At 33.3% G+C, this 24,392-nt stretch overlaps 1 protein-coding gene across 6 annotated transcripts in view; it reads left to right on the top strand.

Moving 5' to 3' along the window:
• LOC127174903 (protein quaking) overlaps positions 1 to 24,392 on the top strand; it is a 125,296-nt gene that overhangs the window by 24,802 nt on the left and 76,102 nt on the right. For all 6 annotated transcript variants that reach the window (XR_007828924.1, XM_051125568.1, XM_051125566.1 and 3 more), the window contains exon 2: positions 10,312 to 10,454. Coding sequence is in view for 5 of the 6 variants with exons in the window: in XM_051125568.1 (XP_050981525.1) it covers positions 10,312 to 10,454 (143 nt within the window). In the remaining variant the exon portion in view is untranslated. The remainder of the gene's footprint in view (positions 1 to 10,311; positions 10,455 to 24,392) is intronic.

The following is a 24,392-nucleotide window of genomic DNA, read 5'->3' as shown; positions in this document are numbered from 1 at the left end:
ATCGTCGCAAAATGTACTCAAGTAAATGTAACAGAGTAAACTACTTCATTAATACCTACCTCTGACTAAAATATAATGTATTCAGTAAGTTCAGTCAGCAAAGTTTGATTGATTTGCTCAAAAGAATCATTTGTTACTGAATCAGTCTACACTGTAAAAGAAAATAACTTTTTTTGTAAAAAAAAAAAAAAAAAAAAAAGTTGTTTCAACTTAAAAAGTAAGTGTACGTGCTGCCTTTTTTTATGTTTACTCAACTCAGATATCCACATTTTTTGTAGTATAACTTAACATTTTATGTTGACTTAAAAAACGTAAAATTTGAAGGCAGCACGAACACTTACTTTTTTATGTTGGAACTTCTTTTTTTACTTTTTTTTTTTTTTTTTACAGTGTACACTGATTTTGTTGCTTGTTTGTTTGTTCTTGATTAATAAAAAGAAACCAGTTAATTTGTTCTCGAATCACACTATACTGGTCACGTTGTATGTTGTTGCATGCAGCCTATAATTATGATTTAGTAGAAAGGTGTGTATTATTTATTATTATTTATTATTATTTCATTATTATTTCATCGTTTGCTAAAACGGCATGCTTGCAATTGTGTTTTTATGTCACATTCGCTTTTGTTCATACTATCAGGTAGGTTTAAATGTAGTGCAAATGGTACGATATTTTAAAACAACACCGAGCATTAGAGTTATAGCATCACTCAGTGGATATTTCAAGTCAGAGCTGTGGTGACACGTACAGAAACAACGTCACATAAAAGTGGTTAAGACTAGAATTAAACCAATGCTAAACTAGCCGAAGCAGCTTGCAAATCTATGCTGGTTTGAGCTGGTCTCTTCAGCTGTTTTGTGTAATTAAGTTCTGTGCATACCCCACATCTGTGTTGGAGGCAGACGGAGGGGATCTATCACACCACGGGATGATTGTGTAGGTCTGTGCACGTAATGTGTGCCAGAATGTGTATCAGTATGTGCGCAGGTGGCTGTTGCGTGCTCAGTAGTGCGGTAAGTCCAGCCCTGGAGGCTGGCGCAGGAAAATGATTGAATTCTGAGGGCAAGAAAGCTGACAAATCACTAAAAAAACGCTTTTAAAACGCTGTAATAACGCTGTCCATAAATCACCGCTGACAGTTTAATCATCCTCGGGTCTGGGGCCTGATCTGACCACCGGACAGCCCTCCCTAATCAGCCAGCGAAGAAAACAACCCTGAGCGCATCATGCATTCTCCTCTGCTTATGCCTTCAGACGCTCTGAATTTGGACGGGAGCATCTATAAACGTCTCCTCATGGTCCAACATGATCAGACGGTATAATTAAATCACTCAGCGTGCTCTTGCGGGCATCGGCTGGGCTTTGAGCTTGTTTGGTAAATGAGTTTGACTGGTCTGTAACAACATATTTTTCCTATGTGCATTTCCAGGGTTTTTACAGCTGTTAGCGCTATGACAACTGACGGCTCGGGGAAACGCAGCCTTTAAAAGCTAGAGAGAATAGAGCTTAATTCACAGTTGTTAGAGCCAGCGGAGGATGCGCGTTTTCTGCTCCAGAGCCGAAGAGGCTAATCCTCGGCATCTCTGCTGTGATATACAGACTGAGTGGCAGGGACTTAACGGCCTCGGGGTATATTTGTGATGCTAATGTCGGAATCTGGATGGGCTGGCTGGTGTTTATCATTATCATTACAGGATACTTGGTGCCAAGGCCAGTTTGTCATTGAAATCACAATCAAAGCCTTGCCTACACATACAGTATAGTGTGCATTTGTGTGTGTTTCATTTAATTTCAACGCTCTCCAGTGTTACGAATAATGCGTTACAATAGGACTGAGTGGGTTGACTGTATATACAATAGAAATGAGTCAACTGGTAGAGTTTCTGCAAACAGAAAAATTGTCATCTCACTTTCACTGCAGACCGTATTGTTGATTACAATGAGAGCACTTTATGTAGTCCAGTGTTTAGTGCATTAATGCAGATATTTAAATGATGCTCAGTCACAGGTGTCTCTTTATCAATGATTATATAAAACGCCTTTGAATGTTCATCAGTCAGATTTATAATGTAGTACTGTTTTCAGGCTTGTTTTAAGTGTTATATAATGTGATTCTTCTTCCTCTTCTTTTTTTTTTTTACAAACTGGTAACACTGGTAACACTTGAGAGTACAGTTCAGTCATTAATGACTTTACTATTTGAAACAGCACTCTTTCAAAATTCTTTCAAAAAGCTGTTTCAACTTAATATAATTTTTTACCCCGCTGACTTAAAATTTTTAGTTTAGTCAACTTGAAATTTTAAGTTACTTAATGTTAATTTAAGTGACAACTTGAACATTTTAGTTGGCTAAACAAAAACAAAAAAAGTCAGCGGGATAATGAATTATTTGAAACAACTATTGTTAAGTAAATATCACAGTAACCCATTAATGACTCAAGTAATGACTCAAGTACTTACATAATTATTTTCCAAAAACTTTCAGTCATTCAGTCAGAGTACTACCGGATTACCATGATTCACATTAACCAGAAAACTGTATGCAGTTTCTTATTAGTTCTCTAAGATGTATAAAAAAACAGAAGTTACTGATTAGCTAAAAGTGAACCACATTTAACCTAAGGCTAATACTTAATGATTTGTTATTTGTAGTTTCTTGTTACTTACTAGTAGTTAGTAGAACATTAATACTAGAGCTGCAAAACGATTAGTCGCGAATAATCGATTCAAAATAAAAGTTTGTTTGCATACTATATGTGTGTGTGCTGTGTATATTTATGTATATATAAATACACAGACATACAAGAAAAAATATCTTAGATTTATATGTAAAATATTTAAATTGATATATAATACAAATGATATACAAGTGTTTACATACAAATATTTCTTTAAATATATACATGTGTGTCTGTATTTATATATGCATAATACATATACACAGTACACACACACATATAGTATGCAAACATAAACTTCTATTATAAATCAATTAATCGCAACTAATCGTTTTGCAGCTGTAGTTAATACGCATCTGTTCCTGTGTAGTTAGTCATTAAGGACAGAATGACTGAAGCCATTATAAGCTTCTGAGATTTTCTGTACTGTTTTGTGTAATTCATTATGAAGGATACTTAAAGGAGAAGTCCACTTCCAGAACAACAATTTACAAATAATTTACTCACCCCCTTGTCATTCAAGATGTTCATGTCTTTCTGTCTTCAGTCGTAAAGAAGTTATGTTTTTTTGAGGAAAGCATTTCAGTATTTTTCTCCATATAATGGACTTCATTGGTGCCCCAATTTTGAACTTCCAAATGTAGTTTAAATGCAGCTTCAAAGGGCTCTAAATGATCCCAGCCAAGGAAGAAGGGTCTTTTCTAGCAAAATGATCAGCTATTTTTTTTTAAAAAAAAAAAAACTTTGTATACTTTTTAAGCACAAAAGCTCGTGTAGCACAGGCTCTGGGATGCTACAAATTAGTAATGGGTTGTTCTTGAACAATTGTTTCATTTTGAACGAATCTTTAATGTGACTCGGGAAGAACGAGTCATCTTGGACGATGAACTCGGATGATGAGTGATTCGTTCAGTTGTGCATACGCAACATCCTATTAGGTTCTGTACTGGAATTATTTCACCTGTTTCGAGTCTTCGGGTTTTTGGAGTCATTCGTTCATCTTATGGGGCTGTCACGTGATAAACGAACGACTCAAACCCAAAAAACTTGTCAGATAAGAGGTGAGGTGAGCTAATCATCGACTAAAGACCCAGGTAAACAATAAATGAATCATTTCTGTTTCTTATAGCATTACAGTTTTGTCTGTAGTGTGATCAACGTTTGTGTAAGCAGTAGATGTGTTAGGGAAGTAACACCTAACATTTTAATCATATTTGGCTAAAATGAATGAAATGACTCGAAAAAAGATTCGTTCATTTTGCTGAACAAGACTCAAAGGTCCGAGCCAGTAAAATGATCCGAACTTCCCATCACTACTACGAATCACGTGTAAGTTCATCATCTGTGTACTATGTCGAAAAAGTAGCTTTTGTGCTTAAAAAGTATAAAAAAAATATTTCTGAAAAAAAAATTACAGATCTTTCCGCTAGATAAGACCCTTCTTCCTCGGCTGGGATCGTTTAGAGCCATTTGAAGCTGCATTTCAACTACATTTTGGGAATTCAAAATCGGGGCACCAATGAAGTCCATTATATGGAGAAAAATCCTGGAATGTTTTCCTCAAAAACTATAATTTCTTCACAGAAAGACATGAACATCTTGGATGACAATGGAGTGAGTAAATTATTTGTGAATTGTTGTTCTGGAAGTGGACTTCTTCTTTAAGGTCATTACTAGTGGTACCAGTTTACTAGTTTGTAGAATACTGTTCAATCAGTTAATAATTCCTTTAGAAGGATGAAGTAAAGCTTAAGTCATTAGTTAGTTATTTGTTAATCAGTTTCTTGTTACCGAAGAGTAATTACTAGTTACTAGAGAGTAATTACTAATTACTACTAATTCCTTTGTAATTATTCATGAAACAGAAGTATTTTAGTGTTCAATTAAAAGTGTTTTTTATTCCCATCTTGGTAACACTTTAGTATAGGGAACAATTCTTACTATTAACTAGTTACTTATTCTCATGCTTGTTATTTACATATTAACTGTTTTGTTAGTATTTATAAAGCACCTGTTCTGCATGGCCATATTCTACATCCCTAATCCTTCCTAATACCCAAACTTAACAACTACCTTACTAAGTTTTAATAAGCAGCAAGTTTATTGAGGCAAGTTAATGGTTTGTTAATAGCGAGAACTGGAGCTTAAAATAAAGTGTGACCCATATCTGGATAAATAGCTGCATGAATAGATGTAACTGTGTACATGTCATCACCTACAACAGTGCATGTAGGCAATATATTTTTGCCTTTTCTTACCGTGTTTTATGGATGCAAGTTTCTGTTTATGTGCATTAATTCCTTTCCCTCTTAAGTTAATGGAAATAAACCGCTCTACACATTCTCTAGTAATTACATGCATTTTCACGGATCCATCGGCCATCGCTGCGCACACTTCCACATCATATTTTGTTCAGATGCTGTAGCCATCACTCTTGTGTACTCAACCTCAGAGGAAACTCTCTCAATGCCACTGTCTTTCTTGGCGGTGGCCTTCGATGTCAATGTGAAAAGCTTAAATCACTTTTGATAACAACATTGCCATAAAGCCCGGAGCCTCTTCCTCACTTATAGCCATCAACAGGGCCCTTTTAAGCTGCGATTTATTGAGATGAGCGTGGACCACCATTAAACAGACGTTTAGCTGAAATATCTGTCCAAGGCAACCTCGGTCCACAGGCTATTATTATGGAAAGCTGTCTGAATATTTTGTAGAGTGCTTAGACCACATTAATTCAAATTTGGCATTTTGTGGCTTTCATTCCACGTGTATTAGCTTTGAGGTCATGTAATATATTCTTTGCCTTCTGTAGCATATTTGATGCGCAAATTTCTAAGACCGCTAAATGATCAACACGATCAAAATTTTGCTGAAAAACCTGTTGTACTTAATTTTCTTTTACACTTTTAAGCAAGTAAAAAGGGTTTTTTACTTAGTATAATAAAAATGTTCAACATCAGGTTGTGGTTCATGTGTTGGTTTTGCTCTGAATTTTATAAAGGAAATGTAAGGATAAATGCTATATTGTTAGTAGTACTTCAAGATGAACATTTACTTGATTGAAGCAACTCAGGTTTACTTGATTATCCATGCATATTTTTTAGATAAATCATATATATCAAATATGATGCATTTTTTGTTCATCTCTCAATCATTGTGTTGCATTGTATTATACATTTTGATATTAAAACTAAGCATTTAAATATAATCTTTCTAAGACATATTGTTATGAGATATAGACTAGGGCTGATTAGGGCTGTCAAACGATTAATCGCATACAAAATAAAAGTTTGAGTTTGCCTAATATATGTATGTGTACTGTGTGTTATTATTATGTATATATAAATACACACAAATTAATGTATTTTTTTTAAGAGAAATATGTTATTTATGTACGTAATATTTTTATTTATATATAATATAAAATATATAAAAATTATAATATATGTATATATATATATATATATATATTGTAAATATTTCTTAAATATATGTTTGTATTTATATATACATAATAAATGCACAGTACACACACATATATTAGGCAAACTCAAACTTTTATTTTGTATGCGATTAATCGCGATTAATCGTTTGACAGCCCTATTACTGATATTTATATGCATTTTATGTAAGTAGTCTGCTATACAGTTATAAATATCTTATTGACTTGTATTACAAGTAGAGCTGTCAAACGATTAATCGCGATTAATCGCATACAAAATAAAAGTTTGCGTTTGCCTAATATATGTGTGTGTGCTGTGTGTATTTATTATGTATATATAAATACAAACATATTCATGTATATATTTAAGAAATATTTACAATTATATGTATTTATTGTAATTTGTATATAATTTATATTATATATAAATAAAATATTTTGTACATAAAGTATTTATCTTAAATATATAAATTAATTTGAGTGTATTTACATATACGTAATTACACACAGTACACACACATATATTAGGCAAACTTTTATTTTGTATGCAGTTGAACTTTTATTTTGTATGCAATTAATCGTGATTAATCATTTGACAGTCCTAATTACAAGCTATCTGAATTTCACTTTTTAGCCATAAAAATATCAACAACTGCACCACATTTCATATTTTATGTTATATTTTATTAATGATTAATGTTGGCCACAAACAAATAAAAACTTGTATTTAGTATTAAAAACAGAGTCTTGAAAAGTCTTGAAACTGCATGTTTTCTTAATGAGGACCCAAAAGCACATCTGCCGTGTCATGTGAGCGTTTTTCTAATTGCTCAAATTAGGTGTAATTACAATTTCAAGACAAATTCCCCATGACCTCACAAGAAGTGTCAAATTCGCAACATATTGCATTTGAGAAAGGACACAATAGCATGCATTCTGTGTGTCCTTCTTGTTGAGAGTGTGCGCTGAGTCTATGCGAGTGTGCGATCTCCATTGTAATTACATCTCTCCCTCAAACCGACCTCTTCAATTTGCCTTGAGAATTGCACCAGGGGATTCTTCATCCAGTAATAGAATTACACAACACTGGCGGCAGCTTGGGACCGGGATATTTAATGTCTTATATGAAATATTAACATACTTGGTTGTTTTAATTGTCTTTCCCACCATATTAGAGCCCTCACTTCCTTTCTGACTCGTTGCCTCTCTCTCTTGTTCCTCGTTCTTTTTTTTCCTCAGAAATAATAGGGGATGGTTTCGGAAAAGGACAGTTATTACTCACTTTATTAAGTGACGGAAGGATCACACGTAATAACAGTGATTACCTGTTCTCCATCCTCCCTTATTCTCCTGCAGTGAACCAGGAGTTCAGTGTGTGTTTTTTTTTCTCTTAAAATAGTTTGTTTTTTCAGGTTAATGTGCAGAGATGACTGTAAGTAAACCATTAACCTGTCGCCGGAACTTCCTTTATGATTAATCAACAATAGCAGAAAGAGCTGTGTACGTTTTCAACGAGTTACTCTTCTGTTTTTTTGCGGCTCTGTGGTACATTTGGGAAAAAAAGCAAAGCTGGTTGCTGTTGAGAAGCAGTTCTCACCAGGGCCTCCAGGCAAAATGGATATATATGTCTCCTGAGGTTATTCAGAAGGTAGTCATATCCTCTTAGAAAGATCTTTTGTGGTTTTACAGCTGTTCAAAGACAGAGAAGCTCTCTTAGCCAATGTCTTGTCACTTTCTTTTTCTCTGTTCTTGCAGAGGTGTTCTTTGCTTGTCTTGTTCAGATGTACTAACTGTCCATTCTGAGCTGAGACTAATGCTGGCCAAACTAATGTCAGTCTGTAGTCTGGAGCGTCTTTGTACTGCTGTTCTTATGTGGGCGGGCTAACGCTAACAACTGATTTAAGGCTGCACGATTTGGTCAGATATTGTGATCGTGATCTGAGTTGTAATATGATGTTTTTTTAAAGTCTAATATTGCTACTGCTTAAATATTATGGTTAAAGCAGCAACTCTCATGTGTAACAGTGTGTGAAAATGACAAACTAGCATGTCACTCGTCTCCACATTAAGTCGTGTTCTGCTTATGCTCTGCTGCTTGTAGAAACAGCTATTTTTTGAAAGTAATATACTTCAGTTTTCTTTAAAATAACCAACACACTTTACTGTTTGTTTTGTTGTTGTTGTTGTTGTTGTTGTTTTTTTTATCCCTGTCAAGTTTTTTAATATAATAATATTTTAATATAATTATTGTAATGGTACACAAAACAAACTAACTGAATTAATTAATTAATTAAACTTAATTAATTATAAAACTTTTAGCAAGGACATTACATTTTTTGAAAGTGAGAGTAAAGACTTTTATATTGTTAAAAAATACATAAATAATTAATTTAAAAAATAAAATAATAAAATACCAATAATTTTAAATAAATGAATTCTTTTAAACTTTCTATTAATCAAGGAGCCCTGTAGGAAGCTTTAATAAAAATAATAAAAAAAATGTTTCTTGAGCAGCAATATTAGAATGATTTCTGAAGGATCATGTGACACTGAAGACTAGAGTAATGATACTGAAAATTCAGCTTTGCATCGCAGGAATAAATTACATCTTTAACTGTATCAAAGTGTATAAAATATATACATGATATATATAAAATATATAAATATAAAAGTCATTATATATGATACATTTTCATAATATTACAATTTTACTGCATTTTTTATCAAATAAATGCAGTCTTAAAATAAATAAATAAATAAATAAATCCATTTCAATATATAATAGTTAGGGCTGTCAAACGATTAATCACGATTAATTGTATACAAAATAAAAGTTTGCCTCACATATGTGTGTATACTGTGTGTAAGTATTATATATATATATATATATATATATATATATACAAATTAATGCATATGTTTAAGAGAAATGTTTATTTTGTATGCGATTAATTTCGATTAATTGTTTGACAGCCCTAATAATAGTAAAATATTCTGATAATATTTCATAATATTACAATTTCTACTGCAATTTTGAAAATAAATGCAGTCTTATAAACAAATAAACAAACAAATAAATAAATAAGTGCAGTTCTATTTCAGTATGCAGTAGTCACATATTTCTTTTCATAACAACTTTACTTTCAACTAACATTCTTACATTTTCTGGTTAAACTTTTATTTTGACAGATTCATTAGTTGTGTGTAATACTGTAATGTTTACAGTAAAAAATATTTAAAATGTGAAAATATTCTGAACCTGGATTGTCCTGCATTCACCATGCACTTTGTTAAAAAAACAAAAAACAAAAAAAAAACAAAGACAAATACATAGCATTCTTACATTTTCTGGTTAAACTTTTTATTTTTACAGAGTTTTAGTAGATTTGTGTATTACAATACTTGCCAAAAACAAATGTGAAAATATTGTGAACCTGTGTTCTCCTGCATTCACCATGCACTAAAAAAATGCTTCTCTGAGACTTCTGAAAACACTGAACCTTGAGGCCCTTTAAAGTATATTTAAGTAAGGAATAATGCATGGCTAGCTGTGCGTGAAACAATTTTAATGCACGACGTAGAGACCAAGAACGGTTGCCTCCGTTAAGTGCATTAAAATGGTTTAATGCACACCTAGCCGTGCATTATCCCGCTTATACCATGGTCATTTGCCAGCATTGACAAGTTAAAGCTGTTGATGTATGCAGCGCAATATTTGACCGGAAGGGTAAAAACAGAGGTTATTTCATCAGTTAAGGCTCGTTAGAGCTAGCACCCTGCCCGCTTTGAATCAGACACAGAGATGAAATAGTGCGATAAGATCACATTCATTTGAATGAACCATGGTATAATGTTTAATAATTACAATCACAATCATGTAACTGTGCAACCCTAAATTGTTTGATTACCATATTGTCAGACAACAAAAGTGTTAATGTAGGATCATGCTCTACTGTTAAATCACGCAGTGTGACTGTAGACGCTGTAACATGCTGAATGGTTCATTAGGTTTAAGAGCAGTGTTTAAGGAGCATTTGCGGGCTTCTACTGCCATATTAAAGTGCATATAATACATTGGTAAAGGAAATGTAGCATATAGCCTGTCACTATATCTGCAATCCTGTTCTTGCCCAGTCTGCATCCTGATTGATGTAGTTAACTTACGGTGCGTGTGTTTCTCTTTATTTCAGAGATCAGCAGGGTACGAAAGGACATGTACAATGACACGTTAAACGGCAGTACGGAGAAGAGAAGCTCCGAGCTCCCGGACGCCGTCGGCCCCATCGTTCAGCTCCAAGAGAAACTCTACGTGCCTGTTAAAGAATATCCTGACGTGAGTCTCAAACCTAAAACCCATTCACACTGCAAATACACTTAGAGTTCCATCACAGCATTTTCAATAATTAATGCCATTTTTGCAAGCGCGCATGGGTTTGTTTGTTTCATTAAATTAAAAATTCAATGACAGATGATTAAAAATGCATCCCGAGAACTTTCAGTCACATGATCTAGTCTCGGGCAGTAGTTGAAGGTCAGTTAAAAGATTTCAAGTAAATGTCTGCATACACACACAAGCTCTTTACTGAAGCTCAATGAGTAAATGGAATAGTAAATAACTGTGCAGCTGCTCAGTATGGCCCTTATTTAATTACAGAGACATACAAGTCGATATAATCTAGTTTTCCTTGCATTAGGACATGGGCCTCCGTCCAGTATATTGATTTCATTAAGACGTACTGAAGAAGTGAGGTTGCACAAAGTGTTTGAGTCCATTTTATGAGTCCATTTAATTTATTGCGTTATTAAGCTGATGGTTTGTGGTTGACTGTCGCTGTGCGTCTGAGCAGTATAAATTCACCATGCATCTGAGCAGTTTTTTTTAAGCCTTAGTTCTTTAAGTGTCACCATCAAGATTAAGTTTTTCATTTGAAACTTAATTTATTATTAAAGGGATAGTTCACCATAGGGACACATTTGTCATTTTTCTGAATAATTTCAGTTTTAATCATTAGTTTGCATATGTCGATTTGCTCAAATGTCATTGATGTCAAACATGACAAGATTGACCTAGTTCTGCTATTTGATGTGAGCAAAAGCTTTTATTTAGCCATAATGTCCCTAGTATAATAGTAATAGATTTAAAATGTATTTATTTTATACTAAGTATAGTCTATTAACATACTTACTGACATATCGCTCTAGACTTACTGATATAAGAATTGTAATTAAACTTTGAGTACTACTTGTGCACAATGCACATTTCTTAATATTAGGCCTAAAATATGTTTTAATGTCACTATTGATGAGGATTGCATGCTTTTTAAATAATATCGGTCTTTAAATGCAAAATATTTAAAGTGTACCTAAAATATACTTGCAATAGTTCCACTTTAGCACAATCAGATATACTCAAGTATATCTTTAGTTGGACTTCAGCGCTACTTCCACACAATTAAAGTGCATTATGTACAAAATTAGTTGTTCCAATTTAGCGGACTTTAAATATACCAGTTTAGTATACCTACAGTACAACTGCAAGGTATTTTTATTAAGTAAATAATATGAAGTATGAAATAAATGTCTTTTAAATACATTTAAGTATATTTATTTTTCACTAGGGGTCTTAAATTTTAGTCTGCTTTTCACACAAAGATATTAAAGAGAATCAGAAGACTTAGAATGAAAGACTAAATAATGAACTTAAAGTGCTTTTTGGTCATTTTGGAGCTTGACATGCAGCTCCAGTGCACATTTACTTTTATTATATGGAAAATAGTCCTTTTGTGAAAAAGTGTGCTTAACTGTACTGAATGTGCACTTGTAGTGCACTTCAAATCTGAAAAGATTTTTTTTAAAACCATACTTGCAGATAACAAAATTAATTACATCAAATGCCACTTAAGTGTATTTAAAGAGAGTACACTTTTATGACTGTTTTGTAAAACTACAATAAAATAAAAATTAAAATGCATTAATACATTATGTGCATTTTAATAATCTTTTGTTGTGGTTTAAAGAAGTATACACTTAAAGAGTTCATTTGCAAAAACCATGTTGCATTGTGCATTCCAATTAATCTCAATCAAACTGCAGTTGGGTTATTTTGATATAAAGTAAAAAAAAAAAATACAACTAACTAACATAATAAAACATGATTTTTTTATTTATCTGTTTTTGCAAATAAACTCTTTACTTGTGTTGTGTTCACATGTGTTGACTAAGTGTGTTCAATATTCCGTACACTGCAGATAAATATATTATTAAATATTATATTTTAAACTGCAACTAAATTGCAACTTTTTCATTACACATGTGTAATTACTTTTCTTTAATTACATGAAATACAGTTCTCAATAGAATAGTAAATTTAGTATAATGTATAGTTTTAAAATAGTAGATTTTAGTTGACTAAAAATAAAAAATATCAATTATGGAACTGCATATAAAAATAAAAGATACTTAAGTCCTACATAAGTGGATTAAAAAAGCACTCTAAACATCAGCTGTTTGCAGATAATTTAAATGTATTATAGTATATTTATAATATTATATAATGATATGAAACTATAATACGTAAGTGCAAAAAAAGTGTCAGAAAATTATGTAATTATATAAAAGTATATAATTTCCATAATAAGTTTTCTTTTTAAAAGTATGTCAAAGTGTACTTCTTTTTCACAAGATGCAGCAAGGATATTCTTCATAAAACCTCCTTTTATGTTACACTGAAGAAAAAAAAAGAGTGAGCAAAGACAAAATTTTCATTTTTAGGTATACTATACTTTAGGAACTATTTCATTAAATCCTGACGTTCCCCTGCATGCATTTTTCTGAAAGAGGTATCCTACCCCCTGTAGCTCTCTGTGAGTCTTTGCACATCTCTAGTAACAGGGGTGACATTGAATTCTCCCTCGCTTTTCCCGTTTGTGTTGAGTCAGAGCCGCTCAGGCGCGTCACCAACAACCCGGTCGGTGGTTAACAAATCTTTCAAGCAATCGGCGTCAGATGCTGCTTGCCTAAGGCGGCCGGCCCTGGGGAACCGGTCGAGTTCTGAGCTGATTGATCCCAATTAACTTATTCCGTCCCAGCTTGATTCCTGCATGCCCAGCACTAATTGAGTCTCTCCAGCAGGGGCGTAAATACTGTTTGGGATTAGAGGCCTCCATTTTGCTGAAGTTTTCTGGTTTGAGGCGCTGTTTATGCGCCTGTATTTCCCACTGGAGATAACAAGGCTGATGCAGTGGCGCTTGCATGTTTTTGACTAATTCGTGCTTCAACCTATAGCGCTGTTAATGTGGCCAGACACGCTTGTTTGATCCATAAAACACACACAATGAGAGTGGATAAGAGGATATTTGAAAGTCATCGAGGCTGTACCTCTAGCATGCTTGGCATTAATAATATTAATATTTTATTGTTTCTTGTGCATAATACTGGAACTTTATAAAAAGCTCATTTCATTTTATATTCAATTACAACTGCAGTTTTCAAGGGTACGATGCTTTCTGTCTGCAGTTGTTGAAGCATTGTGGGTAATTTAGCTCCTGCTCTTAAAAGTCTGAGAGTTAGCCAGCACTGCAGTAAAGGCTATCGTTCATGTGTGTGTGTGTGAGGGGTTCTGGCCGCCCTTGCTAGTCTGAAGGACACCCAGGATCATTATTAGTGAGTTTGGGTTCATTAGGAGGTGGAGGATGAGCAATAAAAGAGACGTCCTTAAATAGCCCTCAGTGTCAATGGAGTCCTCCAGATCCATAGAGACTAGAACTCATATTGTAATACAAAAAAGAGATAAGATAGTCTATTTTGTTGATGTCAAGTATATTTTCTGCAGCACTAGTGAGGTTTTTGTAGCAACAATAGTTCCATGAAGAACCTTCATGCAACATTTTCACTTCAAAACTTCTTTGAAGTTCTATGAAATAAGATCTTTTAGAATGTTAAAACCAGAATGGTAATTCTATGATATCACTGCGAAAAAGATTCTTTTGGAACCTTTTTTTTATTGGTCAGATAATCCAGATAGCCCCGCCTCCAAACTCCTGCCATTGGTTAAGTCAGTGTTGCTGTGTCAGGCTGGGTGTTTTGATAATAGCGGTAACACTTTTCAGGTGAATCAACAGATTTGTGAGCTGTCTCTGCATATTTTAAATATTTCACCTTTACGCTTCTTGTAGCATCTCTGGGGAGCCAGTAATCTCAGCATTTCCTCTGCTGAGGTCAAAACAGCCTCGATCTCTACCAGCAGACATCTGATAGAGAGGGGAATCATGTTAATTGCTGGAGACCCCCTCTGGACAATCATTAACTTTAAGCTATTAGTCATTAAATATCACAGCGTCTCTTCAAAAGATGCCAATTATCGCTCTCAAAAGGTTGCTGTGTGAGTGTGTGTGCGTATATGTATGTATGCAGGTAGACCTTGACGTTTACGTAGGCTTAAATCATGAGACGGAAGCTGAATGAATTCTTACATAAATTTTTGCATTGAAGTCACAAGTTATGCAAAATTGTGATTTAGCTAGTTAGACTTCCTAAAGCGTGTACCTTTAAAGGAGAAGTCCACTTCCAGAACAAAAATTTACAGATAATGTACTCACCCCCGTATCATCCAAGATGTTCATGTCTTTCTTTCTTCAGTCGTAAGAAATGATGTTTGAAGAAATGAGGAAAGCACTTCAGGATTTTTCTTTATGTAATGGACTTCTATGGTGCCCCGAGTTTGAACTTCCAAAATGCAGTTAAATGTCGTTTTAAACGATCCTGATCTAGCGAAACGATCTGTTATTTTTATTTAAAAAATACATTTTAAATACTTTTTAATCTCAACTGCTCGTCTTGTCTTGCTCTGCCTGAACTCTGTGTATTCTGGCTCAAGACAGTTAGGGTATGTCGAAAAACTCCAATCGTATTTTGTCCCTCAACTTTAAAAATCAATTTAAAATCATCCTACATCGCTGCAGAAGTACCGACACAGTCTTTGCAAAGTGAACATGCAAAGAAGATCAAACACCCTTAACAAAAAAGGTAAAACAGCAATATAGGATGATTTTGAAGTTGAGGGAGAACATGAGATGGGAGTTTTTCGACATACACTAACTGTCATGAACCGGAAAAAATCTGAGTTCAGGCAGAGCAAGACAAGACGAGCATTTGACATTAAAATAAGTCGATCGTTTCACTAGACAAGACCCTTCTTCCTCATCTGGGATCATTTACAACCACATTTGGAATTGTTTGAAGCCAAATTTAAACTGCATTTTGGAAGTTCAAACTCAGGGCACCATAGAAGTCCACTATATGGAGAAAACGACTGAAATGTTTTCCTCAAAAAACATCATTTCTACAAGGGGGCTAAAGGTGCCTTTGATATTATTTTCCTCTAAACCAATAGATGGCACAAAAATGTGGCATAGTACTTTCTAAAACATTCACTTTTCAAGGTGCACGTGCAAATTTGTCTGATCCTTGACTCAATCACAAAGTTTATTCTGTGCTTCTAATATTTGATGTTTTTAAAAATGTTTTTTGAAGTAGCAAATAAGAATCGTTAAAAAGAATGCATATATTTTGAGACAAATGTCTTTTTCAGTTTTGTTTAAGATAATTAAAGCAACAGTTTTTAAATAATGAAATAATATGTAAAAGTACGGTATTTGGGGCAAAAATGTCCCCTGCTGTTGGGGCTAAAAGGAACAATAATTGACATCATAATTAATAGATGGCTTATTTTTTTCCATTTGTTGACATGGCATTGTTAGATTCAGATGGTAAATATCATATATTATGTTGGGTGTCCATTTTAGAGATAATCACCATGTTTAGAATGAAACCATCATATTAAAAATTGTGATATTATTGTTTAATGAAATATCATTTGTTGTTACTACTTTAAATCTATATTAAATTATTATGGGATCTCTCTCAATGCTTTCAGAATCTTTACTTTTTAAAATCATTTTGTTTCTGTATTTAAAAACAAAAAAAGTTTTTTTTCTATTAACATATTTTAATGACAATATATTTATTGAACAAAAATTAATTCTTTTACTTTTCAAAATAAGCAGAAAATAGTACAAACTTTGTTTTGAACGAGTATTCACTTCATTTAATTGATTAATTTAATATAAAAATAAATAACTTTCACCCCATGTGTGGGTTTTACCTACCACCCCCGCCCCCCAGGTTTTCAGCATTGATAATAATAAAAAATGTTTCTTGGGCTGCAAATCAGCATATTAGAATGATTTATGAAGGATTGTGTGACACTGAAGACTGGAATAATGGTGCTGAAAATTCAGCTTTGCATCACAGATATAAACTACATTTTAAAATACATTTTAATGGAAAACATTTATTTTAAATTGTAATAATTTTTCACAATATTACAGTTTTCAAATAAATGCAGCCTTGGTGAACATGAGAGACTTGAGAGATCTTACTGACCGCAGACTTCACAAAACTGAAAAATATAAATGCAGTAATTTTAGCTTATTCCCAAAAATGCATCACGATTTACACAGAAATCCGTTCTGCTCCCGTTTCATGAATGATCCCCAATGTGCGTGCAGGCATCCACACCATCCGCCCCAGCAGGCTTAAAAATCTCTAATTATCTCGTCGCAGGCGGACGCTGATATTTCCAGGTCAGGGGCAGGATGACATGATAGATTTATAGATGAGGTATAGTATGAAGGGAAGAGCGTGAAAGAAAGAGTGAAGAAGATAAGCAGCCTGGGACGTGCGGCGGTGATGAATGTGAGGCTATGATGAGGTCGGGGAATCGGGGCAGAGGAACAGCGGCCTGCCCCGCCTGATAAAAGAGAGGGAACGGCCCCACACGCACCCCGAGCGCCCCACACACACTCGTCTCCCAGACAGGCACGCAGCGGCACAGAAATTAATTTGCTCCTTCAAACTCGTGCTGTGTCGCCCCTCTCCCGGCAGCACGCACCCGTTCCGATTTGCTGAACAATGTTATTAGGCTGGGAAAGACAGCCGTCCTAGAAGAGCGTTGCTGCTGCTTGAGATGATTGTTGCCTTTCATTCCAAGGTACAAATCTACAGTTATTGTTGTGTGTGTGTGTGTGTGTGTGTGTGTGTGAAGCAGGGAGATAATGTTAGGGAAAAGACACCGGGCCATGGAGGAAGAGCGCTATAAATACTCAGCTCAGGGTCTTGGTGGGGACAAAGCTTTTAATTGTTGAGCATGAGGTGAACGAGTGCGCAATGAGTGAACCGCTGCTGTCATCTATCATTTCTCCCAGTGTGTCCTTTTCTGGGTCAAACTCGTCTACCGTCAGGATGAGCAACTATCAAAGATTATTAATCATGATCAACATGAGCTGCAAGATTGATTTCCCTTCCTTTAACAAGTGCGTACAGTGAACTGGTTTTTAATCAACTGGTGTTTTGGTGACTTTTAATGGATTTATGAAGTCATTTCTTCTCAAGTTCACACAGGAGTCCAGCAGAATAACCACATTACTGTCAACAAGATCTACTGTAACATTTGACTTTAATATTCAGAGTCTATTTATATCTAGTATACACTCTAAACCCGGATAAGTTGAATTTACTTTAAAAATTGAGGAAACTGGTTGCCCTAAAAAATTTAAGTAATGTAAACTTAAAAAAAAAAATCAGTTTATTTAACTTAAAATGTTTTGTAATATCATTTAATTTGCAATTATTATACCTATTATATTTAAGCTAAATATACTAATTTCCAAGTTAAATCTATATCAGTTGTTTTATTTATCCAATTTGTTAACCTAGAAAATTAAGAAAAAAAAAGCAAAGAAATAAAGGAACATTCATGCAGTTTTCCTTTTTATTTTAATTCAATTCAATTCCAGATGTTCATTTGAAAATACAACAAAACATATTTTTTTCATATCCTGAAAACATTTCCCCATAAAACATGAAAAAACTAGTTCAACAAATTAACTTATTGTTAAGCACACAAACAAGTCTTTCTCAGAATCGCAACAAACTTATATTTTATAAGCAATGCAGTCAAACTTAAATATTGTGTTGAATTGTAATTAAAATGTTTAATTAGATACAAAATCCGGGCACACAGTGTAATCTAAATGTAAAAAAATTTGGGGTTGGCAAGATATTAAAAAAAAATTACTTTAGTCTTCAGTGTTACATGACCCTGTAAAAAACAGCTGTGATGCCACTGACCTTGATGCATTTTTTTCAGGATCTTTGAAGAATAAAAAGTTCATGAAAACACACAGCATTGATCGAAAGCAGAAATCTTGTGTAACATTATAAATGCCTTGTACTGTAACTTTTGATCAATGAAATGCATCCTTTCTGAATAAAAGTACTGATTACACTACCAGTCAAAAGTTTTTGAACTAAACAAAGTCTCTTCTGCTCACTAAGCCTGGATTTATTTAATGCAAAGTACAACAAAAACAGTACATTTTGAAATATTTTTACTATTTAAGATGTTTTCTAAAAATATTGTAAAATGTAATTTATTCCTGTGATTTCAAAGCTGAATTTTAGCATCATTACTCCAGTCACATGATCCTTCAGAAATCATTCTAATATTCTGATTTGGTGCTAAAAAATAAATAGATAATAAATAAATAATTAAATAATATTTTTTATTTATTTATTTATTTATTATGTTGAAAACAGTAGAATTTCAGGTTTCTTTGATGAATAGAAAGTTCAGAAGAACAGCATTGATCTGAAAAATAAATCTTTTGTAACAATGTAAATCTTTATCACTTTTGATCAATTTAAAGCATCCTTGCTAAATTAAAGTACTAATTTTTATAATTTACTTCCCAAAAAGCAGCAGCATCAACAACAAAGAAGTAATACTGGCTCCAAGCTTTTGAATGGTGTAGTGTATAATGTTACAAAAGCTTTTTATTTCAGATAAATGCTGATCTTTGGATCTTCCTATTCATCAAAGAATCCTGTAAAAATGTACTCAACTGTTTTAAATATTGACAAGAAGAAGAAGAAGAAGAATGTTTCTTGAGCAGCAAATCAGCATATTAGAGTGATTTCTGAAGGATCATGTGACACTGATGACTGAAATAATGATGCTGAAAATGTAGATTTGATCACGGGAATAAAATACATTTTAAAATATATTTAAATAGAGAGCAGTTACTTTAAATAGTAAAAATAGCTCACAATATTACTGCTTTTGCTGAATTTGGACCAAATAAATGCAGGCTTGGTGAGCAACAGAGACTTCTTTATAAACGTTAAAAATCTTACTGTTCAAAAACTCTGTTCAAAAAAATAATTTGAGTGGTAGTGTATATTTTCTAAAAATAAATGGTATTAAGTTTGATATTTATATAAATTTAATGTTAAAATGTGTATATTTTGTGGCTTACTCTAAGTGTCCAGATACTTTCTGGAGTTGTTAAATGTGTGCATGGTGTTTGCACAAGTGTCTGTTGTCTGAAAAATGTATTAATACTAATTTTTTATCTAGTCAAATTTGGATAGAAAGTGGAGTGTGTTACAGATGAAAATGTTTTTGCTCAGAGCATTTTTTTTTCATAAAAATCCTTTAAAAAGTTGATTAAAAACAGGCACAAATAAGAAAATTGTTTATTAATCTTAATCTTGTAGCTCAGATAAAGACGGGTAATCTAATTGGAAATGTTCATTTTAAAATCTCATTTTTAGTTCTAATTCATAAAATCTCTTTTGATTTCAGATCTGAGTGTAGTTTGAGACATTAAGATCTCTTTTTAAACTCTAGAGAATGCGTGTGAAATTACCAGGGTCATTTTGTGAATTCGAGGGACTTTTCTTCATTTGCTGTTTATTAATCCTAATGACTGTCTAGGAGAAACCGCTGAGATGTTGAAGTGATGCCATTTGCGATTTTCCGACCTGCTATTGCTAAAATCCCAAGATATTGTCTATGAATTTACTTTCATGGCAGTTTTTGCTGTTTCCCCCTTATATTTTGAAGTCTGCCTGCTTCTGCATGTCCTCTGGGTGTTTAACAATACATTATAGTTTCACTTTCCTCGACCAGCGCTGTGCCACTCTGAGACGCTGCTATTTCGGGAAGACTGTTGCGTTCAGTAAGATTTTATGAGCGTGTCCTTGCGGCTGCATGTATATGTGGATCTAAAGGGCAGCGTGTTCAGCACATGTGTGTGTGTTTGTGATTTGTCCTGTCAGCCAAGAGATCTGGCCGCCTGCCTTTTTCTCACTCCAGGTGTCATTGTTTTAATTAAATGGGTCTGATGGGATAGACCCATAACTCAGAACTGAATGAGGGCTTAATGAAACCAAAACTACTGGACGTTAACTGGGGTATTGGCTGCCGTACCTGCAGCAGCTGGTGTTGATTAATATGACTTCATCTCCATGTGAATATGGGTGTCTGTGACTGTCTGACCTTACTATGCAGTTTTGTAGCTTTGTGAATTACAGAAGTAAAAATGCTTTAATGATTATGGGGTTATAATACAAGGTTTCAACGGTCATGGAAAGCTAGAAATATCAGGGAATTTTAAGGTTGTGTTGTCTAAGATTGGAAAATGAATAAAGTCTTAAGAATTATGGAAGGGTCTTGGAAATTTCTGCCAGATTCTGTCCCTTAAAATTCACTTTTATTGGTACAACCCATTGTTGTCATAATAATTCAGTCATATAAAACAATATTTTTGACTTTGATGAAGCCACACAGGGTACATTTTTAGGTTTTTAGGACAAAGCATATTTGTACATTTTTCTCCTTACACTAATATTCAAAAGTTTGGGATTGGGAAGATTTATTTATTTGTTATATTTTTTGAAAGAAGTCTCTTATGCTCACCAAGGATGCATTTATTTAATTAAGAATACTGTTAAAACAGTAATATTGTGAAATACAATTTAAATTTAAAACTTTCTGTTTGAATATATTTAAAAATGCAATTTATTCCTTTGATTCAAAACTGAATTTTCATCAGCTTTTACTTCTCAGTGTCACGTGATCCTTTAGAAATCGATCTAATATGCTGATTTACTGCTAAAACATTATTAATATCAATTTTCAGTGTTGTAAATGAAAACAGTTGTGCTGATTAATATTTTCTGTGGAAACTGTGATACATATTTAAGGATTATTTTATGAATAGAAAGTTCACGCAACATTTATTTAAAGTAGAAACTTTTGTATGATTATAGATGTCTTCAGTGTGTCCTTATTGAATAAAAGTATGAATGTAAAAATCTGACTGACCCAAAACTTTTGAACTGTAGTGTATACTTAATATTCATTATAAACTTTATATATACACTACCAGTCAAATGTTGTTGTTGTTGTTGTTTTTTAAATAACTGATTTCTATTTGAATATATTTTAAAATGCAATTTCCTTTGATCAAAGCTAAATTTTCAGCATCTTTACTCCAGTCTTCAGTGTCACATGATTCTTCAGAAATCACTTTAATGTGCTGATTTGCTGCTCAAGAAATATTTTTTTATTGTTATATTCAGTATCAGTATTTAAAAAAAATGGGTACATTTTTTTCAGGATTCTTTGATAAATAGAAAGATCCAAAGATCAGCATTTATCTGAAATAAAAAGCTTTTGTAACAATATGCCATTCAAAAGCTTGGAGTGAGTATAATTTAGCAAAGATGCTTAAAATTAAATCAAAAGTGTTGATAAAGATATTTATAATGTTACGAAAGATTTCTATTTCAGATACATGCTGTTCTTCTGAACTTTCTATTCATCAAAAAAACCTGAAAAAAATTCTACTCAGCTGTTTTCAACATAATAATAATAATAATAATAATAATAATTTTTCTTTTTGAGCAGCAGATAAGAATATTGGAATGATTTCTGAAGAATCATGTGACTGGAGTAATGATGGTAAAAATTCAGCTTTGAAATCACAGGAATAAATTACATTTTAAAATATATTCAAATAGAAAACAGTGATTTTAAATAGTAAAAATATTTCACAATTTTACTTTTTTTTTTTTTTTTTTTGCGAAACAAAACAAAAAATGGTTCATAAATAAGTCTGAATGATTCACTATCAAATCAGACAATTTTATTATATATATATATATATATATTATTTTTTTTTTTTTTTTTTTTTTTTTTTTTTTTTTTTTTTTTTTTTTTAACGGTTATAATGGCTTAATTATTATCATAATATGCAAATGATTTCTAATCCAAATTAAAATTCTTCACCTATTCTCAATTGTCCTCAGCATATATTTGAAAGTAATAATTAATCGTACACAGATCATCAAATCAAACTGAATTTCGGCAAATATCAGCTCAAACAAAATCTGTATGATAGTAAATATTTAATGCCTTTATTCTGGTTGTCTGATGAAAGTGAGCAGTGAGGCTCTGATATGAACATATTCAATAAAGCTGTTTCCTACAATAAGTTTATAGATTCCAGCACCTACGTAACCATTTAAAGGCTAAAATCGTTTCAACTGTCCTCCACCTAAAAGCACTCCCATACACACTGACGGCCCTGCCTGCGCTGAGGTGAGGTGAGGCGCAGCGGTTGGTGTGTGAGTCTTCTCATTACTCTGGTGATAATAAACAATAACACGCACACAGGGGAGAGGTGCAGCGGCGTTCCGGATCACCTCGCGGCTAATGAAGGTTAATTAGGGTTCATTAGGACATGATGAGCGCTCGCAACACCACCACCACAGCCCTCTGCTTTACGCCTGCCGGCCACCTCAAGTCTTCCCTCTCCGGCTGTCACTCCTGATGGCCGTAGAGCCGCCACGGACACCTGAACATCAGTCCGTATCAGTGAGTCCAGACAGTCATCACTGCAATTACAATATGTCATCAGTATATTAAGATACAGTATGATATACTCTGTCGTTGTCCCCTTTTTTCATCGCTTTATCCAAACCATACAGCTACAGAGTAAACTACAGAGATTTGATCATAGAAAGAAGCATTTAAATATCATCTTACAAAGATATAGAATGACAACTGATATTTATATGGATTTTATGCAAGTATGACTGTTATACTGCTATAAAGGTCTCAGAATTTCGTCTTACCTTTTAGCCATATAAACGTTAGCTACTGCACCAAATTGCATGTATTTACTCACATTTACTCTGAATAAAATAGAGGTGTTTCTTTTGAGTTTAAGCTCCATATTTAATCATATCGTACAATATGAGCCATAAAAATGTGATGTATCAAATATGATAGACATTAAAAAAAATAAATAAATAAAATAAAAGCTATGATATGAAAGTCTCATCAAGTTGCTTTAATGAGACACCTGAGCTTGTTTGTCGTTCTCATGTTTTGACAGTTCTGGGCCAATCACAAAGAAAGTTTCTCAGAGAAAGACCTAACGGCAAATGTATTTATAAATGAAACCAGGTGGAGCGTTTAACAAATGTACAATAATTTACAGAGACAAGCATCAGAGGACTGCTTCAGCAGAAACACCTGTTACACACAGCATGTAAGATTGTTAGTCTATAAAACATAGGGCAGATTTCTGTATTATTTCAACACTGCAGAGTTGGGTTGCATCAGCTGTTTGTAAGGTCTTGCTTAATTTGGAACATGAAGTCTACACCAGATTCCTAGTAACCACTAGCTGGTGTTTAACTTATCAGGCTTACCTGTAGCTCAGACAGTTGCGCATAACATTAGCAACACCAAAGTCATAGGTTCAATTCGCAGGGAAAGCAAGAACTGATAAAATACCTTGAGTTGGGTGTAAATTACTTTGGATTAAAGCATCTGCCAAATGCGTAAATGTAAAGACATTTGTTCACGTAATGCTCTCTTTCTTTTAATGTAAATGTCAACATTGTTATGTATGTCTAAAGAGCAGGTAAAACATGAGCCTTTTGATGCAATTCAATCAATCTGCCATTTCATTCCAGTCATTATAATTAGTGTTTTAAAATAGTTACATTTCACCTAAGTTTAATTGTGCAATGAAAAAATATTTAGTAGTGTGTTGTAACGTTGTCTTTTTACATCAAAATTAGACTAGTATTTAAGACATGCTGCTGCTGCACGAATAGCATATATAGGGCCAGGTTTACTAACAGCTTGCGCCAGCGCAAACTGTCTTTTGGCGTTAAATTTGTACTGTCAGGTTTTACTAAAGACCAGTGATGGGAATAACAGCGTTATAAATAAACAGCGTTATTTTTCAGTAAGGTGTAATCAAACAAATTATTGTTTTCCATTTTACTGACAATAAAATGCAGCATTACTATAATTTATTATAATTTTATTTTTCAGGTCATCTGAATG

The sequence above is a fragment of the Labeo rohita genome, chromosome 13, assembly GCF_022985175.1.
Source record: "Labeo rohita strain BAU-BD-2019 chromosome 13, IGBB_LRoh.1.0, whole genome shotgun sequence".
Classification (NCBI taxonomy): domain Eukaryota; kingdom Metazoa; phylum Chordata; class Actinopteri; order Cypriniformes; family Cyprinidae; genus Labeo; species Labeo rohita.
This window is presented reverse-complemented; position numbering and strand designations above follow the sequence as displayed.